Source organism: Pterocles gutturalis, unplaced genomic scaffold (genome assembly GCF_000699245.1).
Source record: "Pterocles gutturalis isolate BGI_N339 unplaced genomic scaffold, ASM69924v1 scaffold18477, whole genome shotgun sequence".
NCBI lineage: Eukaryota > Metazoa > Chordata > Aves > Pterocliformes > Pteroclidae > Pterocles > Pterocles gutturalis.
Window position 1 is genome coordinate 33,987 of NW_010115826.1, and position 21,869 is coordinate 55,855.

Genomic DNA, 21,869 nt, shown 5'->3' on the forward strand with positions numbered 1-21,869 from the left:
ATGTCTCACATTTATCTCTGAGGATTCCTGACTGAAAGCCAAAGCTAGTCACACAGAACTGAGACTGTAGGCCACACACCTCTTTGGAGGATGGTTCATCCTTGTCAGAGGGGACGAGGAATGACTCCCTTACTGCCTTCTCTACTATCTTCATCTCGTAGTTTAGGTCAGCTGCCCCCATGGGTGGCTTTCTGAATACCCCACAGATGTGCAATGGGGCAGAGTTCAGGGCTGTAACCCAAAGACACCTGAAGGTGAACATAGCCCTAGTACGAGGGAGAAGAAGCACTCAGAAGAGACAATAGTAAGTACGGAGTTAAGGTACGCTAGGTGTATGAGAGGTGTTCGTAACCTTGGTTTCCCAATAGCCTGTTTCCGACCACTCAAGCAGTGTCCCCAAATCAGAGATGGCTGAAGGCCTGGCTTGCTGAGTGTATCAGCCACTAGAAGAAGAAATACTGCTTACAAGTGGTGTGAGGCTGGATCTTAGGCCAAGCATGGTGTGAGGATGAGACAGAAGCTAGTTGGTTCTGACCTGACCCTGTGAACTCTCTCCTCCATCTTAGCTTATTCAACACTTTTCTGTAACAAAGCCTCAGTCATGGGCTGCGTTCCTCTCTACGTAGTTGCTTTGTTTCAGTCAAGATGCTCCAAGAAGCAGATCCTCAGCTGGCAAAAATTGCCTTCAATCAGTGGATCATAACAGCCACAGGCTAAGTATCAACTCCCTCAGCCTGTGTTTCATCACGTGTCCTACCTGGGAACAAAAACTTCATCTACCTTGTGTCCTCCCACATCAGACTTGCCAAATCTGTGTTCCAAAAGTCCAGAAAATGTGAGATTATTTTTAAATAGCAGTTTTGTTTGTATGCAGATTTTTGCATCTGTTTCTCTTATGTCCTTGCTTCAGGCAATTTGCATTTTCAGAAACTTACTCTCAAGACCCTTTCCTCCATTCCTGTTCAAAGACTCACTCCAAGTTTACTAAAAATATTAAATTAAGCAGGGTGTCCCGCTGTCTTTATCCCAAAATCTAAATACAAGCAGACAGACAAGAGCCATGAGATACAAACCACACACTGTAAAGAGCTTAGAACAAGTTTCACACGTGCAGGGACAGCAATGCCATTTCACAGCTGGATGACCTGGAAACCATTATCCCTGTGCAATCCCCTTGCTTGTCACAGGAGGGAATCCAGCATGGGAGTTGCACTTGAACTGCTTGAGTAACAAGGGGTGGCAAAGGGCACTAAGTGTACCTTGAGCCTTTCCTGGCAAAGCCAATGAGACAGTTATTTCCTGTGGTACATTACAGGCGCTATCCTAGCTAACATGGTTAAACCTAGCTCAGATCCACTTCGTCATACTGGAATCATGCCAAGCTTGCAGTGGAAACATAGCCACAGACAGTTCAGACAGTGAATCATCATCTGTTGCTTTCATATGTTTTATTACAGAGATGAGATTTATTGCCAGATTTGCAAACAACTCACTGAAAACAGCAACAGGAGCAGCTGTGCTCGAGGCTGGATCCTTCTATCACTTTGCCTTGGTTGCTTTCCTCCTTCAGACACATTTGTGAAGGTACACTATTGACCTTTCCTACAGCAGCTTAAATGCCTTATCTGATCTGATTTCTTATGTATTTTGATGTTTTGATACGAATAGCCACATAAACTATTAAGCTGCCAGAGCAGCTGGTGCTGTGATTTTAGCAGAAACTATCTCATCTCATATGCTTATCTGGAAATTTAAGTAAATGATTGCTGTACTCACATTTAATTCTTTTTCATTACGTGTCATACAAGTTGGCTTCTGTTGTTGATCACAGCCCTCATTTAGATCTGTAATCTGCAAAGAATCTGGCATATTTTATCCTCTCTGGTTCTTCCTTTCCAACATTTAAATGTTGTCTCCAGTTATAACCCTAGTGATTAAATATACTCAGGAGTCCAGTATAAAGTCACTCATCATATGTTATCAGTTCTTGCCCTACATCTCCAAACCCTACAAAATCCAACAGAGATTTAGGCTTTTTCATAATTTTCTTAAATACTTTAATTTCCAAATTTAAATGGATGATAAATCCAGTTCATCACAGGAAAAAAACAAAACAAAACAAAACAAAACAAAAAAACCCAAAACAAAACAAAACAAACCAAAGCAACACAGCTTGTGGCTCCAGCTTCACATCAGCCTTCCTCCTAGGTCTTAGAGGCAAACAGGATCCATAGATATTCCTGAATCTTCAGCCTTGATTTACTGACACCCTAGCTCAAATGATTAATCTAATTATAAATTCTGCCAAGTGGCCACTACTTGGCCACTACACAAGCCATAGACATATTTTGACATCAGTCTTATTCCAAAGTCTGTCAACCATGCAGAATTCATTAAAGTCCTGACTTCCTCTAGTTCTCTTTTCCTAAATCCAAACCCTATCTCTAGGAATATTCTTCATCATTAAAAAACCATGTGACTGACCCACGCTTGCACTTTGAAATACAAGTACGTAAATACAAGTCCATGCTTATACCACATCATCCAAGATAACAGAGCCATACAAAATGTCCAGAAGACAAAGTCCAGTCTTAATTGTGGACTTCAATTATTGTTATTGACAGAGGACTTAGTAAAACGAAAATAACCATAATCAGCAGCTCTAACCTGCAATTAGCCCTCTTCCTAGCACTTTGGTTCATACAGAATGTCATGGCTCTTCAAGTGGAAACACTAGCCCTTGCTGTAATGTAATCACAAGAATAAAGTCTCCACTGTCCAATATTCATCATACAGTTAAACCTAGCAAACAGGCTGACACAGGCCTTCCTCCTTAGTCTGAAAGCTTTTCAGAATGCGGGAAAACTTGGTGTCTCAAACCTCCTTTTCCAAAACACTAATCCCAGCCCTAACCTTTAACACTTGCTGGTGAACTGTAAGCTAACTGATCACTCTAATCTGGTCTATCTGCTGCAGGAGGTTTCTAGTGTTTTATAAGGATTAATGTTTCCTAACTCTTTCTATGCTCTGTGCCTATAGTACCTGTTGAATTTCATCCACCATGGGCCCACAGGCTATGCACCGTATTGTGCTGAGCGTCTGAGACGTACCTATATCAACGGAGCACGGACTGAACCTCCGAGCTGGCTGGAACTTCAGGTAGCAACTCCCTTTTTCATAATTTATATTGATCCGTGTCATGTTATGCTGGATGGTATTTTCTATCCTGTGCTAACAGATCTTCCTAAATCCAATAATGGAAATCAATTGCCCAAGGGGATCGAAAACCAGCTACCTTGTTCTCGACAGCTTCTTAGTCACCCCTCTTCTGGCTATTCAGTTAACCTAAACCCAGTGGAGGATGGAAGTTAAAGATGCAGCACATGATTTGCAGGGGGATACCTCCCTGTCCACGCAGGAGCCACAGGCCAGAACCACCTCCTGAGGGAAGCTCTTACCATCATTTGTGGAAAGAACTGAACAGGGCTTATGCTTTTAAAATGGAGGGAGGAAATGTGTATGATAGGGCTACATCACCCTCCCCCTTCCTTTTAAATGTCACCCTGGTAATCAGAAATCACACACACATGCACACACACCCCCTCTTAAGGGAGGAGCTCAGTTCAATTGCTTCCCAAATGTGAGTGACCCCACTGCCTAACACACACCTCCTGGGAAAAATGCTTGCTGCAGGCTGTGCCTCCACTGATGCATGTAAGGTTGTACCCAAAAGTCACCAGGCCAAACAGGGCTCACAAAAAGTCTGTCAGTCTACACTGTTATGTGATAATCAACTCCCCTCAGCTGGTGGGAGGAGGGAACTTCATTCCAGTGCTGCTCCAGGGGTGTAATTTATATTTAAGACTCACCATGCATTGAAGAAACTGTGTAGGTGTTGGAGATTCACTTAAAGATTGTCGACTAGGGTGTACAGTGTGTCAGGCTCTTAAATCTAAATGCCTTCTTCATTCTTCACAGAAAAGCAAGGTTTGCCCATAATTTGTTTCTCTTGTTTGACTCTGACTTACAGGCAACAAAGCAGAAGAAACCCATTATGTTTAATGTCACCCTGATGAATGGCCAAAGCATCACTGTGCCTGCAGACTCTGCTTCCATTGCCAAAGAGATCTGTCAGTTCATAGCAGATAAAACCAAACTGAAGGACCTGTTTGGTTTTTCACTCTACATTGCTGTGTTTGATAAGGTAAAGTGTAGAAAAATAGAATGAAAGCTCCCCTCTCTTTCTGTGGGGCTGCTGCTGTCTGCCCACCCTCACTGAGGACTCCCTCTGACTTCTGGAAGCATCCCCATCCCAAATCAGTTCTGAATCCCAGCTGAATCTCAGGACCTGATAATCCCGTTCTGCCTTTCTGCTGGCTAGCCACTTAGCAATTCCTGATGCAGACCTGTGAGGTTTCCTTTGCCAGGTCACATAATTGACTAGTATCCCTGCTCCCTTGCATGGGCAGTGCAGCACTCTGGTCTCCCCTCATGTTCTCGAATCCCAGCTGCTCGTTATGCACGCAGCACTGCTGGAGCAGGGTGAAATTAGCGGGCCTTACATGCTAGGGATCTCTGCTCAAAGATGTATTTCCCACCTGCACTGCTACACATACCTTTCTTGTCCTGTGTTATGGTGCTGCTGATGCAGCGCCTCCCACGTGTTGTTGAAAGCCAAGGTCCTCTCCGGGGCTGCTGTTAGCTCACACGCTGTTATTTCATCCTCTCCTTCCTCTGCTCTTGTTTACAGTAATGCTGTAAAATGGGCATACACAGCAGGATGGCAGCTTGGTGCTCGTGAATTAAGCACGAATAGCAAAGAAATTAATTCAGAGATGGAATTTTGGTTAAGATTATAGCAACACTGGCACGTGCACTTAAGGGGGACATACAGGGGATAAACAAAGTACAAGGAAACAAAGAGAAGATTGCAAACCAGAGCTGCTTTGTCTTATCTTCCAGCTTATTTTTCCCAATACCATCCCTGTGCATAAAAATGCACACATTTATCAAAGTATAACTTGCACATCCATCTGCTTACCTTTTCAGAGTTTTTTCTTGCTGTCAGACCAGGAGCTTTGCGTTTGTTGTCCTTCACTCAGATGCAAAGCAGGCATGCCAGTAAACGCAGAGTCGCTTTGTTCTAGGTCTGGTCACTGGGTGGGGGACGAGATCACGTCCTGGATGCTATCTCTCAGTGTGAACAGCTAGCGAAGGAGCGCGGCACACACGAACGCAATGCACCCTGGCGACTCTACTTTCGGAAGGAAATCTTCACCCCCTGGCACAACTCCCAGGAGGATCCTGTCAGCACTGATCTCATTTACCACCAGGTCATTCGCGGCATCCGGTTTGGAGAGTACCGTTGTGAGAAGGTGTGTCTCCTTATTCATCCTCCCAAAGAGACAAAACTATATTAACATTTCCCACATCAAAAAGCAGGGAGATGAATGAAATTTCTAGTGGCTGACAACAACCCTTCCCTTCTTAATGGACAGTTCCCGTCCAGGTGATTGTGCCAGCTGTCACACTGGTAGCTGTAATTAATACTTCTTTTTGTTTTTCTGCAACTTTCAGTTCATGTGGCAGCTGGAGGCATGTCCAAAGGGGCAATTTAGGTCCTTTTAAAATATCTTTGTTAATAAGCTCTTTGATGCTATGATTGTGTGAAGTTCATCTTTCCTTATGCTGGGTGACTGTCAAGAGTTATCCAGACAAAAATGGAGAAAACCCCATTCCTAAACTGGCTTCAAGGTTGAATGAGGCTAGCTGGGCTTTGTGACATCCTTACTAGGCCTCTTTTAATGAATTAATTGTTTCAGGAGGAGGATTTGGTGGAGATAGGTGCAAGATATTGTTACATCCAGTTTGGAGATTCCATCCACAATGAACTTGTGCAGAAGGTGCTCCATGACTGTATCCCAGTGAAACAGCTGAAATCCAAGCCCCTGGAAAAGTGGGTGAGCCTTATAACCTATGCACATGCTAAGGTAAGAGGTTTGTCTGGCGCTGCTGGGTAACCACTCTCAGGCACCAGCTTCTGCTTCTTTCTCCATTTCCTTTTATGAATAGTCTGTTGAGAGGAAAAGGAAAAACATCAGTTTGTATAACCCAAATAGTTAATTAAGACTGGGAGAGTGAAGAACCTTTCCACTGACTCTTCCAGATAGGGCTCAACAGGGGGGCAGAATGAAAAAAGTATATTTATATCCCTGAGTAGAGTATCTTTTAAGGCTCTCTATCTTACATATGACAGTTGAGTCAGGATGCACATGGGATGGAATGATCTGAATGGGTTACTGGATTATTTCCACAGCACATAAAGTGTGTTAGACTGCGAACAGATCAGTCAGTGGGGATTTGAGACAAATTTGTGATCCACATGCCTGTGGGCAGCCTTAGCTGCATGTGGCTTGGGCCCCTGGAAGCTGTTTTTTATTATATTTTCTCCAGGTGCCCTTGACACCAGTGATAGCAGAGGGCTGTTGGGAACCTCTGGGATCAGACCTGCTCTTTATTGTTTGCAGATCATGCAAACCAGATTTTACCGAGAAAACATGCGGTATCTTTTTATATTGCAGGCCCCGTACACACAGGACCATCTCTCCCGTCAGACTGTGAAGGAACAACTTGTAGATTTTGCTCGCTTTCAGTGGCCTTTGCTTTTTTCCCGATTCTTTGAAGTCACTAAGTTTTCAGGTAGTGCTTGGAGCCTGGGAGTAGAGGACAGATATAAGATCAGTAGAGGAGGACTCATTGACAATGAGTTTTTTCTGCATTTTCAGGTCCCAGCTTGCCCAAGAACCACTTTATTGTTGCTGTAAATTGGAAAGGTATCTGCTTCTTGGATGAGTCAGAAAAGCGGCTCCTTGAGCTGACCTTCCCAGAGATAACTGGCATCCACACCAACAGGTGAGTGCCCCAGGAAGACAAGGTCTGAAGGAGGCATCTCTGCCCATATCAGAAAGGGTCTTCCATGTAGGAGGGAGGTATACTTTCTCTGCTGTTCCCCTAGGTGATTTGATCTGAGCTGAAAAGGTGGTTTGACCTGGGTCTGGGAAACAGAAAGGGACAAGTTCTGAGCAGCCTGTAAGGGAAATACTGAAATGGCTGAATCTTCACAGCTGGTGGAAGGAAAGATAATCTTGTTAAGTCAGAACAGTGTAAGGAAGCACAGACATGCATCAAGATAAGAATGGCCCAAATAGCTAAGATATTTAAGCCATCATCTGTTATGCATGCCGGGAGTTCGTATACTTCTCAGGTGTGATGGACTGGCTTGCTCAGTGCACACATCCTTTCACCAGGTCACTCAGAGAATAGGGTCTTACATACATGAAAAAATACCTCTGTGAGGGCTGCACAGATTTAATTAGTTTCCCAGTGGCTCCAAAACAAGGGTGTTCTTTTGTCTATAATGAAGCACTTTTGTACAAAACATGGTGGTGTCCAGAGTGAACCTGAACCATGTCAATGCTTCACACCTACCAACTCATGAAAAGGCAAATTAGAACTACCAATACTCAGCGTAAGGGAGTTGTCTGCAAGGGGGTGTAGGTGCCTTGGCTGTGATTGCAGATGGGTCCATAAGTTTTTCATATGCTCTGGTAACAAACTGTTGAATAATACATAGGGCAGTGAAGTCATTTGGACAGAGTTGCACTCTCATCACACTTCATGCCGAGGAGTTTGTCCTGACATCTGTAAACAGCGTTGTCATTGCTGAGCTAGTGGTCATGTTCCTGGAAGGACTGAAGAAGAGATCACGATTCGCTGTGGCAATGCATGAGAAAAAATCCCAAGGTAAGTCCTAGAATTTTACTGCAGGGTAGGGAAGAAATCTTGAGAGAACCACAGCAGTTGTTTGAAAGAGCTCAAAGGGAAGTGGGAGAACTTCAGCAAGAGTCCCTTTGCTCCAGGAGGAATGCACAGTGATCAACACAGCAATACAGAGCATAAGGCAATATGATTCAATACCTTTCCATACAAACTTATGGGAAAAACAAAAAAACAAACAAAAATCTTTCCGTCTCCCTCCTACTTCTTTGCATATTTTATTCAGATATTACAGTGTCCAACAACTCAGCCTGCTTATAGTAGAAAGTTGGATTTGGGCTCCCTGGAAGTACTTTCCGGAAAAGTTTCACAGAGGTGGTAAACTGGAAGTTTTTGTGGAATATAGTTGGCTGGAAAAGGCAAGAGGGGATTAGAATGTAAACATTAACTTCACCTACTTACAAATACTGAGTTTCTTTCCATGCTTTGCTGCCAGTTCTAGACACAAATTCAGCATCCATTTGAATCAAACGGAGTTCTGCCATTGCTCTCAGTAGATCTAAATCAGGCTATTTGAGGAAATTTAAGTGATTTCTCTGAAGTGTTACTGGATGATTAGCTGTATTCACACAAATCACTCTCTATTGCTAATTGAATTCAACCCTTCAAAATACAATTCCCTTGCCTTTCACATTGCAATTCCTTTGCATTTTCTTGGACTGTCAAGCCTGAACAGTACTCCCCTATTCTCTTTTTCAGAAGACCCTGCCATCCTGTCCTTCAAGAAGGGAGACTTGCTAATCTTCACTGAAGACAAAAGGCTGGATGCAAACTCTGGCTGGATCTGTGCCCAGAATGAAAGGACAGGCAAAACAGGGAATGTATTTTTGGAAGAGATCTACATCATTCCTTCTCTCACAAAACCCTCTAGTCAAGTGCTGGTAAGAAAAGCTTGAGCACTCTCTTTGAAGAGACTGGAAGATAAATTATAATAATGGTGTTAAATATGATTGAATCTATAACTGGAAGTTAATTGTTTCTCCAAAGTCAGACAAGTTCTGTACCTCCCATTGAAGCAAAGTGTTTCATTCTGTCCTGTCTGAAAACAAAACTAAACCTAGCCCAAACTCAGAGGAGAAGACTGCAGAAAGCAATGACTTTCAAAATAACAGTCTGTTCTCCATTAGGGATTTCAGTGCCTGGAATTGGTAGCAACTAATGGAAATGGGCGTGCAGCTGAATTTTCCTACATTCACACTGGGCTTGATCAGTGATCATCCATTAGGTCTCAAGGGAAGCTCTAAGTGCAGCAGGTTGCTTTAAAAGAATATAGTCTTCAAGGGGGTCAACACTAAGTTTCCCATTGATCACTCTGCTAACAATTTTGTCTTCAGTTTTGGAGACTCAGTATATTGGATGCTGTGCTAACAAGTAAAAAGATGAAAAAGTTGTAGAAAAACAGACCAGTGGCTAGCAGGTCCACTTTTAACAAGCATTGTGTTCTGAATAATCACACACACTTTGATGGCCACTACTGTTGGGTCTATGGAAATGCCTTCCTTGAGTCTCCTACTCCCAAGTCTTTCTTGAGTCTCTGAAAACCAGCCTCTCCCCCCACTCCTTAAGGGACAGAAGGTCTCCTTGCAGCACAGAGCACTCAAGCATAGTATACTCCATAGTATATGCTGAGTAACACCTGACAATATGTGCAGGGACCTGTATCCATGTGACATCTGTGTCCATGTGACATCTCTATGTGGCTGTGTCATTCCAGAGTTTGCTGATGATGTCTCCAGACCAGAGGAGGACAGCTTCACTGAACTCCTTCATGGATGAACCTGATGAAGAGGATCTCAAAGTAAAGCCTTACACCCTGGAGGAGTTCTCCTATGAACACTTCAGGTGAAACTCTCTGTGTAGTGTGCGCCCTAGGAAAGTTCTTGTTGATCTTCAATGATCCTTAAAGACTAGGAAGTAACGGCATCTCCCATTTCTGGTTGGGTTTCTTCTCTTTGTTCCTTGTAATTAAGTGTGACTTTGGACATGCAGAGATTCTGGCACATGGCCTGCTAGTATTTTTTGTTTGCAGAAATGCAAAGGGAAGGGTAGAAAACCACAGATGGACTTATTTATTTCCAGCAGGCCGTATTCTTACTTCTTACCCCTTATTCAGCACTTACAAGCTAGGAAGGATCACAACATCTCAGGCCTCAGAGAATAAGGGAAAAATTAGTCTTCTAAAACCCGTCTTCTTTTTGCAAGCCTTCTCCCTTCTGGATCTACAAGAAACTACATTTTGCTATTCTTGTTGACCTGCATAATCCAAGGAGATATGCAATCAATGTCTTGGGAAAGAGCATGCCTAGAGATAAATCTTTGTGATAATGACCTCCTGTGTTCATACCAATACTGATCCAGTAATTTTGTATTGCCTGCACTTGCCTTCATTCAGGACTCCTGAGAAGGAATCCATCAGCAAAGCCGTTCTCCAGAAATCCCACGGGCGCAGTCAGCTGTGGGCACACTCTAAGGAGCCCTTGAAACAGCCCTTGCTGAAGACAGTGTGCACAGACCCTGATCTTCGGGACCTGGCTTGTCAGGCCTTCATTGATATCCTTTCACTCTTCAATTTGAGACCTGAGAACACTCAGGAGAAGGATGAGCTAGCTACCTCTACTAAACTCGCCTCCACTGAGGGAATACCACATCCACATTACAGGGATGCATTTACATCAAGGTGGGGAGTATCAGCTCTGCACCACTTAGCATTGTTTCCTGTGTCTACAGAGGAACGATTCCTATTCCTTCCCAGTGCACCAAAATGCTCCACCACTCCTGATGGCTCACTTAACTGAGAACATGGCTTTAGGAGCCAGTGAGATTTACTGCATATACCCAGAGCAAGCAGCTAACACAGTACAAATCACAGCCAAGCAGTGACTGCTGCGTAGGAAAAGGGGGTAGGGGACAGGCAGGAAATATGCTCCAGACCCCCCTCCCGGTATTTGCCACTTAGACTTTCCATTTACCTTCCAAAATTAGCCTGCTTTTGTCCTTAACAGCACATTCACCCATCATGAAATTCATGGGGGACTATCCCTCAAAACAGGCACACTCCTCTGTGGAAGTCACTGACCAGATATTTGTAGCAGCTATCCAGGACGATGTTCTGCGGGATGAGATTTACTGTCAGATTATGAAGCAACTGACTGAGAACAGAAACAGGTACTCACCTGGGTGCAAACAACCTGCTTTTGCAGAGCCAGGGCTCTAGTGCAGGCGGTGAGCAGGAATCCCTGCTATCCCTGTGATGGGGTGGGGCAGAGGGGAAGGATGGGCCAGTGTTGGAGTGATCCCTTCCCTTCCCCCTTTTTCCAGGCAATGCTGTGGGGATCACCTTTGCAGAGCACTCGGGACCACTGCCTGGCAGTGCCAGGTCACAGAGCAGGACCATTGGTGTCTCTGCTGAGCTGCTGCTTTGCTCCCATCAGCATTCAGTGCTCGTCTGTGCAGCACAGTGGGAGGCAGGCGCGGTGTTACTGAAGTCCTCCTACTCCCAAGTTAGTCTGTGGAGAAAATATGGCACTGCAGAGAGTTCCTGAATGCTTTCAGTGACTGCACTGCCACTTTAACTTTCCCAATAACAGTATTTCCCTCCTGTAAGCACATAGTTCACACCAGATCTTTTATCACCCCTGAATACTTTGGAGTAGTTATATTAATTAGGTTACACAACTGGCTTACAGGACAGATGGGTTACAGAGGCCACAGCCCAGGTGTAAATCACTGAAACAGGCTGGTGTTTTGCTTCCCCACCCATAAAATGATCATTTGACCTACTTCCAGGGGAACTGAATTAGAAAAAGAAGCTTAAAATAATACTAATTATTAACAAAATGGTTTGTCTTTTTTTAGCTGCACTGTGCCACCGCAAAATTTACAGAAGGAGCTCAGTTTGTTTATTTTCTTTCTTACTGTTCCACAGATATTAAACTTAGTGGAACTGTCATCATGTGTGTAACTATTAAATAGTAAATTTCCTTGTGTGCAGCAAATACGCACAGGCTATTTAAAGCATAGTCTGTAACCATGGTGCCCGTGCCATGCCTGATGTAGTCTTAGCAATTTAGTCCAGTGGGTCATTCACTGTTTTGAGAGGGATCACTGATGTGGAAAAAACAATGCTTGAAAGGTGGCTATTTCCATATATTTTCATTAGAACAGCCAGAGCAACAAATCTGTCATCCTTCCCAGGCCAGTGCCCTGTGGACCATGTCACGCTCTTGCAGAGACACAAACACCAGTGAACTATAGAGTATAAATGGGATTAAAATAGTATGTCTTCATCTGCAAAATTAGAAAAGCGAATGAGAATAAAGAAGCCAGGACCTCTTTATCCAGCAGATTCAGAGGCAGACCTGCTGGCTTTCCCAGACAAAACCACTTCACATAATTTTCAGACTAGTCCCTGGGACACAGCTGGAGTGTGTTCCGCTCCTGGCTTTGAAAGCAGGATGACCGACCACCTCCTGGCTGCAGAGCCTTTCTTAGTGGTGAGGGTGAGATGCCAGAAGAGCTTTGAGTGGCAGATTTCACTGATCCAGCTGGAGGAACTGTCTTTCTGCCTGAAAATTGTACAAACTTGGGAGTTTTTAAGAGCTGTAACTAGCTCATTACACGCTGTCATCTACCTGTTCATTTTTCACAGCAGGAGCATGCATAAGGGAAAGTCAGTTACAAGCAACCTGTGCATGCTCTGAGCAAAGCCGGATAGCACACAGGGCAGGTGAATACAAGCAGCTTATAAAGCACAATCCAAATAAATATAAGCCTGAATAGCAAATTGACAGTGGCTTTCCAAAAGGATGGCACCAGGGTCACTGCTGCCAAGACGACTGTTAAGCTGGAGCTTATATTTATTCATGAGCTTTGAAACTGTCGTCAATATTTATCAGCCGGGATTTAGCATTGTCTTCACACATGGGCTGTGGTCGTTACACAGAAAACGGCTGCCAGATCTTGCGAGAAGGCTCTGTTGATTTGCAGCTCTGTACTGAATGGCACAATATACCATGATGGGAGGGTGTTTCCCTTCCCTGTACCTGCTGTGTGGTCAAATAAAGAATTCTGTGTGGCTATAGCAGAACCATTCTCTTTGTGTTCACAGGTACAGTGTGACCAAGGGCTGGCAGCTCCTTTGGCTCTGCACTGGCCTGTTCCCACCCAGCAAGTCACTGCTGAAACATGCCCAGAAGTTCATGGAGACACGTCAGAAAGAGATGCTGGCCCTGGAGTGCAGTCGGAGGATTCAGACAGTGATGAGGTAAATGATCTGGCATATAGCCAGCCCAAAGTGTTCAAAAATCATGAATCAGGGGCCAAAAAAACCACATGGCCTAGAATATTGAGACTCTTACTTTCCTTCCTCTCTTTACATCCTTTTCTTTTAAATTATCATTATTTTTAATTCTCTCACGGACTTTGAACTGCTAGGAGAGGTCTGTAACACAGTTTCACTTTTTTTCTTGCACAGAGTTAGCAACATTTTTAAAAGTTCAGCATCACATGTAATCACTTGACTCCCAGAGCTGAGTATTTCAAACATGCTTAAAGGCACGCAGCTTGAAATGAAACCCTGAGTTGTCACTGATGAGGTCCTGACCTTGCTTTCCTTTGGTGAGGCAGCATGTCCGTATCCCCCTTAAATGTGCCTGAGGATTAGTCTTGAGTTTGTTGAATCTCAGTATCAGAGAGCTGCACATGTGCAGCTAACAACACTAGTGAGATGGCACCACAGGAGTCACTGACATCTGCAGAGCGCTGATGTGGCTCTGCTGGTTTTCTGATGGTGAAGAAAAGCAGATCCATGCTGGGAAGAGAGGAACACCACAATCTATTCCTACTCTTAGAAGAAACCCAAATGAGCAAAGCCCTGAGACTCACACAGCTGTTCACACCAGGGCACTTCTGTCCTTCAGGCGTTACTCCTGTCCTAGTGAGGGCTGAGGCAACAGGACCTCCAGCCCACAGTGCCTCCCAAGCTTCTGAATGACGACTTGGTGTAATGAACTTGGCCAGAGACAATGCTACCTGTTTTTCAGGAAGGATCAATTGAACTGTAGGGGAAAGGTTTCCCTAGATTCCTCCAGGAATTACCTAGCTTGACACTCCTGAGAACACAGTGCTTTAGCATCAAGGTTAACCCCTTGGCATCAAGGTTAACCCCCTTTTGATGCAGCTGTGAGTCACCACCTGCCTGCCACAGACCTCTTCGGTACAGAAGCTGCCCAGTGATTCCTCCCTCCAGCTTCTCCATCCCCCTTCTCTTAGGCTTGGCCCTGCATTTGGCCAGGCTCGAGGGGAATGCCTAACACAGTGGCGGTCCCCCTTGCAGTGGATGTTTTGGCACTGCTTGGGGAAATGTCACTGCACATTAAACTCACTTTTGAAGTGCCTGAAAAATGCATGGTGAGGAATGCTATTCATTGCTTTTTTCTATGGAGAAGACTGAAAATTTTCTGCCGCCCTGTATCATGTGCTATTGATGCTCTGAGCCCTGTTGAGCTGTATAGAGCTTCTTTATAATGGAGAAACAGGGAGGGGAAAAGCAGAATGGGCTGTTTGGGAGGGGAATTCTAGCTGCTAAACTGCCCCAGATCTGGAGCCTGGGGGATGGGAAGAGGAACAAAGACAAATGTTGTTTTCTAAGAGCGTGTATTTTCCCAAGATTAAACCTGCACCTGGCTCTGAACAGAACAGAATAAAATAGAATAGAATAATTTCAGTCGGAAGGGAGCTACAATGATCATCTAGTTCAACTTCTCCCTGTAAGTAACCTGGTCTCTTTGGAAAGGGAAGAGCAGACATCTCAAAGGACTGACCTACAGTATATGGAGTAGAATCCAACTGAGCCCTTGGGTACATCTTTTCCTCCATAAACAGCTTTACTGCTTCATCCCCAGACTCCTGGCCAGGGAACCAGCAGACACCCTGACAGGTGTTAAGCAGATCTCACCTTGGCAATGAATTCCTAGCTGAGGCCGCAAGGAGAGATGGCCTGTGCCTCTAGCCAAGCTGCTGCACTTCCTTGGTCTCCTATGGCCTCCCTCTGCTGCAAGTCCAGGAATAGATGACGGAGCAGGGCAGGTCCGCAGTCCATACAGTTCCTGCACAATGCCAAATCACATGCTGTTAGCTTGGTTACAGTCAGCTTTTCCTTCTCCAAATGGAACTGCTACTTTATTTACAGGAAAAAAAATAGTTTTCAAATCCACGCTGCTCAAGCTGGATGCCAGACTAAGCTCTCCTCCTGAGAGACTGGCCCAGTGTGAGAGGAGTTTGACTCATAAGCTATGTTGTACAAAATCTCCAAACAGCCTGCTCTGTGCCACTGAGGGTGGGAAAATACCAGCCCCAGAAAGTGATGTGCTAGATTTGTCCTCACTTTAACGGTATCAAGGTTTTTGCACAACTCAGACTTCAGGGGCCGTTCCTTTGCTTTAAAAGGTAGCTCTGCTCTGAGGTGTAATTTCAAAGAACTGCGATTGTACAGCTTAAGCACCTCTTGAGTCAGTGACTAGATGCCAGCTCTTATATAAAATGCAATGCTTCTAGCGGCCCTCCAAACCTTTCTGGTGCTTGTCTCCTGAGCTGTAGCTTGTTTTGTATCTGAATGCATATCTTTTTGCTGGTGCAAGAATGAAATATATTTCTCCTTCACACTTCAATAACAGTAAGGAAAACTGTTGCTCAGTACGTAGAAGGGGTAATGGTACTGGCCAGGAAGGTGCCTTATTCATGCAACCTCCTTGCAGAGTAGAAGAGACCTTTAATATAAATGCTAGTAAGACCCTCAGTTTCTTGCTGTGAATACACTGAATTTGCACTGGGGTGAAGGTCCATCGGAGCCCTAGCATTTTGGAGTTTGTTGTTCTGATGGAATACTGTTGTTCAGCTCCTCAAAGATTAAACATCCATCACTGATCTCTCTTATGATGGTGGTGGCATTTTCCAGGAGTGGCCCCAGGAAGTGGGCACCTCATCCTGTGGAGGTTGAGGCCATCTTACAGAACAACACTAAGATCTCGCACAAGATTTGCTTCCCCAATGAAACAGAACAGGTGAGAACTTACTTGTTTTCCCAGCCTTGACCGTTTTCCCAGCCATGATGTGTTCATGCAGGAGCACGTTTCAAGACACTCAGTGTTCTCATTTCTTCCTCTCCTCTGTGTAACAAGAGTCTTGTTATCTTGTAGACATTTGACGTGGGAACAAACACCAAAATCCGGACTCTGTGTCAGAACATCGCTTCCAAATTGCAGCTGAGCTCCTGGGAAGGTTTCAGCCTCTTTGTGAAGATTGCAGACAAGGTAACTCTTATTGACTATGGCAGGGTAGCTGGACTGCCCCTCCTTTCTTACTTATTCACCCGACCACTTAAACAAATGAATATGAAGCCAAGCAACAGAGCAGGTCACGACTGCTTCTGTCCTACTGAGGGGATACCTAGACTCAAACTTTTTAGCACCTGACAATTATTCTGAGTCTCTTGAGGGAGCTGGAAGGAGATGCAGAGTTTCTATCAGTCTACACAGATAGTACTAAAAGCGGAGAGGATGCTGCTGAGATGATAGCAAATTGCATGTTGCATACTGCTGAATTCAGCCCTTTTCCACTCAGGCTTTGCCCACGAGATGTGCTGCATGTGTACAGTACAGTAGGGAGAGCAGTAGCTGACCAGCACCAGTTGATTGCTCTGTAGTTTCTCAGAAGCTTGCCTTGCCCGAGGCTTGGGTTGGCTGCCTTGCTGAGAGGTCCCTTGTCTCTAGAACTGCACTCAAGGCAAAAGCAGCACTGAGTCCAAGCACAGGGAGTTTCTGATGTGCTGCGTTCCTGAAGAGAGGAACCCAGCATGTGCCAATATTTTACAAAGAGGAGATGGCTAAGAATAAGGTAGGCATCTTCAGCTTGGCTTCAATAAGCAGGTTGGAAAGAAAAAAAGCAACAGAAGATGCAATAAAAATTCCCATATGAAATGTAAATCGTTGGAGCCTTCCTCTTCCTATTTCTTTCCTTCCTTCCCCTTACCTCTGTCTTTCCTGCCAGAACTGTGCTCTCACTGTAGATAGCCTGATACTTGGGTATGTTGGCACAGGCAGTATTTTATGTGATCTGCTAATCCCTCCTTTCCCGGCTTCATTGCTTGGCCTCTTCCAGGTGATCAGTCAGAATGAAGCAGACTACTTCTTTGACTCACTAAGGCAGGTGACAGACTGGAACAGGAGGAACAAGCCAGGGAAAGATGGTAAGGAGAATGCTAGCTTATGGTCATGGGCAAGAAACCCACACGACTTGGGAAAAACAAAAAAACAAACAAAAAAACCCCAACTGAATTTATTAACTATTTACAATAAAAAACCAAAGCAAGATAATGAAAGAGAAAACTACATCTCAGAAAGGCACTTCTCCCCCACCTCTCCCTTCTTCCCAAGCCCAAAAGCTTCTTTCCTGGTCTCTGTACCTTCTCCCCCAGGCAGCGCAGGGGGCAGGGGATGGGGGGTGCAGTCAGTCCATGGTGTCTCTGCTGCTCCTTCCTCCTCAGGGGAGGGCTCCTCACAGCCTTTCCCGGCTCCAGCGTGGAGTCCCTCTCACAGGAGAGACCTTCACAAACTGCTCCAACGCAAGTCCTTCCCACACGGGGTCATGGTCCCCTGACGCTGCTTGGCTCTTCTGTGGGTTTCTTCAAAATTCACAGTGCCCTTTGGGCACAGCTGCTTCTTCCAAGGTGGGGTCCTCCACGGCTGCATCTTCTCATGGGCTGCACCAAGGGACAAACCGTGCGGCACCACGAGTCTGCACCACGCTGCAGGGAAATCTCTGTTCTGCAGCATCTCCCTCCTCTCCTTTTTTCTCACTGACTGTCATGTCTGGTAGTTTTCTCTCTCGGATCTCTCTGCTGCAGGTTCTTTCACCAGCTCCCGAGAGCCATGGTGGAGGCTTGAGCTATGGCAGGCTGGGTTACAGAAGAAACCAGGCAGGCAGCTGGATGGCTGGGCCTGTCCGCTTGGGCCAGGCCCTGTCCGGGGGCTGCGCCAACCCCCCATGTTCTGTGTCCCCTCTTCACTCTGTCATTCGCAGAGGTGCTGATGGGCTCAGCCCTGGCCTGGGGTGGGTCCAGCCTGGAGCTGGGGAAACTTCCAGCGGTTTCTCACAGGGGCCAGGTTGGTAGCAGTCCTTCCCCCACCCTCTGGATACTAAAACCTTGGCGCCGGTGTGACCCCTGCGGTCACTGACAGGAACCACCACTGCAGCCCCTCCCTTGCTGCCAGAGCAGACTGGGAGCTGGGGAACCCTTAGCAATCACTTACAGGAGCCATTCCTGTGGCCCCTCCCCTGCTGCCAAACAAACCCTCCACACAATCCCACAGCACTCAGTATAACAGAATTCAGGTGTGCTGCACATCGTCAGGCAGCTGTCATGAGCACCAAGAAATAACACTTGTATTGCTGACAGCGTCAACTTCTTCCTCCATCTCTGACGACCCTGCATCTTAGATCACTGCACGATCAGTGTCCAGGAACTGACAGCTAGTCACTTTCTTGGTCACCCAAAATGGTCTTTTGTACTTTTTCGTTAGTTATTTTGTTTTTTACTATTAAAACCAGAATTATATGTCTGGAGAAACTCACAAGCCATTTAAAAACTGCAGAACTCTACAGTGATACAGAGAATACTAACAAGATGTTGTTTCCTTAGGGGCTACTATGTCTGTGCCTTATGAAGTGTACTTCATGAGAAAGCTGTGGCTGAATGTAACTCCTGGGAAGGACCTGAAAGCAGATTGCATTTTTCATTACCACCAGGTAACTAGCTCCCTAAAGCATAAATATAATGGCAGGGAATGTGATGCAAGAAATACTCCTGAGAAAGTAAGCCTGCTGGAGTATTACTGTCTCCCTCACCCCTCTTAGGTTATAGAGCCTCCAGAGGAATGCCTCTGGAGGGCACAGCTCAGGTTCAGGAGCAGATTTATTTCTCAGAGTGTTCACACCTTAGCTGTATTGCTTATGTTAGGAGCACAGCTCCTAACAGTTCCCTGGAGATACTCATCTTGCTCTGTAATTGTGTGGAGAATCATAGAATGGCTTGGGTTGGAAGGGACCTTTAAAGATCATCCAGAGAACCTCCAGAAGGAGTCAAAAGTTCTTGGGATGTCCTTAGACGGTGTTTGGCAAGATTCACATCCTGATCTCACAGATTTAGAATGCATAAGTCAGCATTTGCTTCGGCCCATTCTGTCTGGATTCAGAGCTGGTCTCTTCCAGGAGTTGCCGAAGTACCTCAGAGGCTACCACAAGTGTTCCAAGGATGAAGCTGTCCAGCTGGCAGGGCTGATTTATAAAGTGCGCTTCAACAATGACCACACACAGCTGGCAACCATCCCCAAAATCTTGAAGGAGCTGGTACCAGACAATCTGCTCCGAGCAATCTCACCAGATGAGTGGAAGAAGGTAAGAACATCAGCTTTCATTAACCATGCTACTTCCACAGAGCTTTACGAGAGAAGAAAGACATCAAGCCACCGTACTTTTTGATCTGACAGTCTTTGAAAGCACTCTGGAACGATGCTCTTGGATGTTGCTGTTTTGCCTCTTACAATCCAGATTTTGCATCCTCTCTACCAAACCTCTGAAAGACCTGGACAACTGATTTGAGATAAGTATCTTGCTTGGAGATACTTATCTATTTCAGCACATAAAAGAAGAGTTAGGAAAGTCAGTGATGGGACTGGGGATTTGAGGATATCACAGAGAAACAGAAAATTAAGATGTGTCCTAAATATTTCATAGTTTGGCCAGCAAATCAGTCACCTTGCACCGTGTGCATGCAACTCACAGCAAAAGGCTCTTTTCTCCACCAAGAGGCAAGAGAGTTTCAGCAGGTACTTATCACTTAGTCCACTGAGGAAGACACAGGACACTATTTCAAATACAGAGGGAAAATTCATCCTATGTGTTTCAGCATTTCTGCTGAATGTCTATGGGTGTTGAACACTGTCTTTCTGAATTTCATTTCATCCCATATCGCCCCTCTGCCCTGAAATCCACTCCCTTGGGCTCATGGACTTCCTTCACTCAACTCATCAGTAAGGAACACTGGGGAGGTTCTGTCTCCAATTTGCCCCATGGCAGGGTAGGCTGTTTTCATTTTCACAGTCTTCTGTTGCTGTGGGTACAAGCCTGATCTTGCTGATGGTCTGGTGCTGTCTTCAGTGCTAATGCTGGACGCTGGAAACCTGCCTGTCTCCAACTGAACAGGCTTTGTATCCCTTTTTCTAAACAGAGCATTACTGCAGTGTATAGCAAACATGAAGGAAAAACTGTGGATGAGGCCAAGATTGCCTTCTTGAAAATGATACACCGGTGGCCAACGTTTGGATCAGCCTTCTTTGAGGTGAAGGTAGGTTTCAAGGCCTCTATGAATGGCCTTGGTAGTAGACTAGCACTGGGGGATACGGACTGACTATAATTCCATATCTGTGTAAGTCAGAATGCATTATAAAGCTGGCTTCTCATAATCTACTGAGGAAAACTCTGTTCCTTGGAAGTGGGGAGATGGGTTCTTTAACCTTCAGAACTATGCCTGTGATTTACTGGCTATGTTGTGATCCAGTTGTAATACTTATTATTACATATAGTAGACGAGGTCTTTTAGTGATATAGCTACTTCACTGTGCTGTCATTGGTCTCCATTACAATATGCTGCCAAGTCTTCTATTTCTGGGGTCTCTTTCCGCAGAACAGAATTGTGCTAATCCTCTCACGCTGCAGTGGATACCTCCAGGAATCATTTCCTACTTGCTGCCTTTAATTTTTCCTTGCTAGAGTCTTAACTGGTTTGCAACCAACCATTAAGCCTATTATCAGACAGATGGTCCTGATTCTGCTTTTATGTAGCAGCTTCTGAAGCCATAGGTACATGGCCAAAAAAGTCAACCTTAGCAATAGTTACATAATATTGAAGAGCTTTATGCTTCAGCATTTATTTGTTAAAGAGAACAAGCAGCACTGGACACTGTTAACATTCACTATGCACCTAATATGGATAATTTTTTCATTTCCTGCTTATCTTGCTCTGTTGCTTGTTTATAGCAAACCTCGGAGCCAAATTTCCCAGAGATTGTGCTGATTGCAATCAACAAGCAAGGAGTCTCAGTGATACATCAGAAGACAAAGGTAACAGTTGCTTCTCAAGAATCTGTCTAAGGAAGGATTTAATGGACCGTGCTAATTTAGGGACAGCAACAGGACCTTCTCCCTGAGTAGCTAGAGTCTCTCTATTCTTTTTCTGTGTGAAACAGAAGAAAATATTATTGCCTCAAATCACTTATTTGCAGTTGCTACAGTGGAAAAGAAACAATGTAGAACATCTCTGAAAAAAGAAGTGGTAGTCATGATCTCCTGGGCAAAGTGATAAGATCTGGCAGACGGATGGACATTGCCCTAGGCAACCTGCTTCAGAAAAATGTTTTGCAGGAAACCCAAGCTTTCTAAAAGATCAGGTGGAACAGTAGTGTTTACCAGCTCTCTAACCCACACAAACAGTCTCGTCTTACCAAGTTGCCAGGGAAAAGCATTTATGAATATCCAGCGAGTTTCATATTATTGTAAATATAATGGCAGTGCGCTAAGGCAAAGACCAATATATAATGAAAGGAAGTCTCGTTGAAGTGATTAAGACTCCCCTGCTTGGTGAAAATACAATATGCCACTAGTCTGGATGCAAGACCTACCTTGATCCACTGTGTTTATAAATAAAGTGGGAAAGAAAAAGAATGCTCTGGCTCTACAGGCTTTCTTACATAACAGCTCATTTTCATTTGAGAAATGTTCTATAGTTTAGTTTGTTTTCCCTTACAGGATATTTTAACAGTCTACCCCTTCAATAAAATCTCCAACTGGAGCAGTGGGAGCACATACTTTCACATGACAATAGGGAACCTGGTACGAGGAAGCCGGATCTTATGTGAGACATCTCTGGTAAGGAGTTTTGTCAACTTACAGATTTACAGAATCACAGAATGGTTTGGGTT

The 21,869-nt window shown here is 44.8% G+C and overlaps 1 protein-coding gene across 1 annotated transcript in view; it reads left to right on the forward strand.

Annotated features, from left to right (window-relative positions):
- The window catches only part of MYO7B (myosin VIIB), a gene marked incomplete at its 3' end in the record, with an annotated part of 47,223 nt that extends 25,407 nt beyond the window's left edge, over positions 1-21,816 (forward strand). The window contains exons 28-48 of the mRNA XM_010075327.1: positions 1,458-1,584; positions 3,040-3,159; positions 4,031-4,204; positions 5,148-5,375; positions 5,823-5,990; positions 6,582-6,699; positions 6,786-6,912; positions 7,634-7,803; positions 8,536-8,717; positions 9,551-9,678; positions 10,229-10,386; positions 10,848-11,001; positions 12,944-13,099; positions 15,791-15,896; positions 16,032-16,145; positions 16,993-17,080; positions 18,533-18,639; positions 19,102-19,287; positions 20,120-20,236; positions 20,929-21,012; positions 21,697-21,816. Coding sequence (XP_010073629.1) covers positions 1,458-1,584; positions 3,040-3,159; positions 4,031-4,204; positions 5,148-5,375; positions 5,823-5,990; positions 6,582-6,699; positions 6,786-6,912; positions 7,634-7,803; positions 8,536-8,717; positions 9,551-9,678; positions 10,229-10,386; positions 10,848-11,001; positions 12,944-13,099; positions 15,791-15,896; positions 16,032-16,145; positions 16,993-17,080; positions 18,533-18,639; positions 19,102-19,287; positions 20,120-20,236; positions 20,929-21,012; positions 21,697-21,816 — 2,932 coding nt within the window. The remainder of the gene's footprint in view (positions 1-1,457; positions 1,585-3,039; positions 3,160-4,030; positions 4,205-5,147; positions 5,376-5,822; positions 5,991-6,581; positions 6,700-6,785; positions 6,913-7,633; positions 7,804-8,535; positions 8,718-9,550; positions 9,679-10,228; positions 10,387-10,847; positions 11,002-12,943; positions 13,100-15,790; positions 15,897-16,031; positions 16,146-16,992; positions 17,081-18,532; positions 18,640-19,101; positions 19,288-20,119; positions 20,237-20,928; positions 21,013-21,696) is intronic.
- Positions 21,817-21,869: the final 53 nt, after the last annotated feature.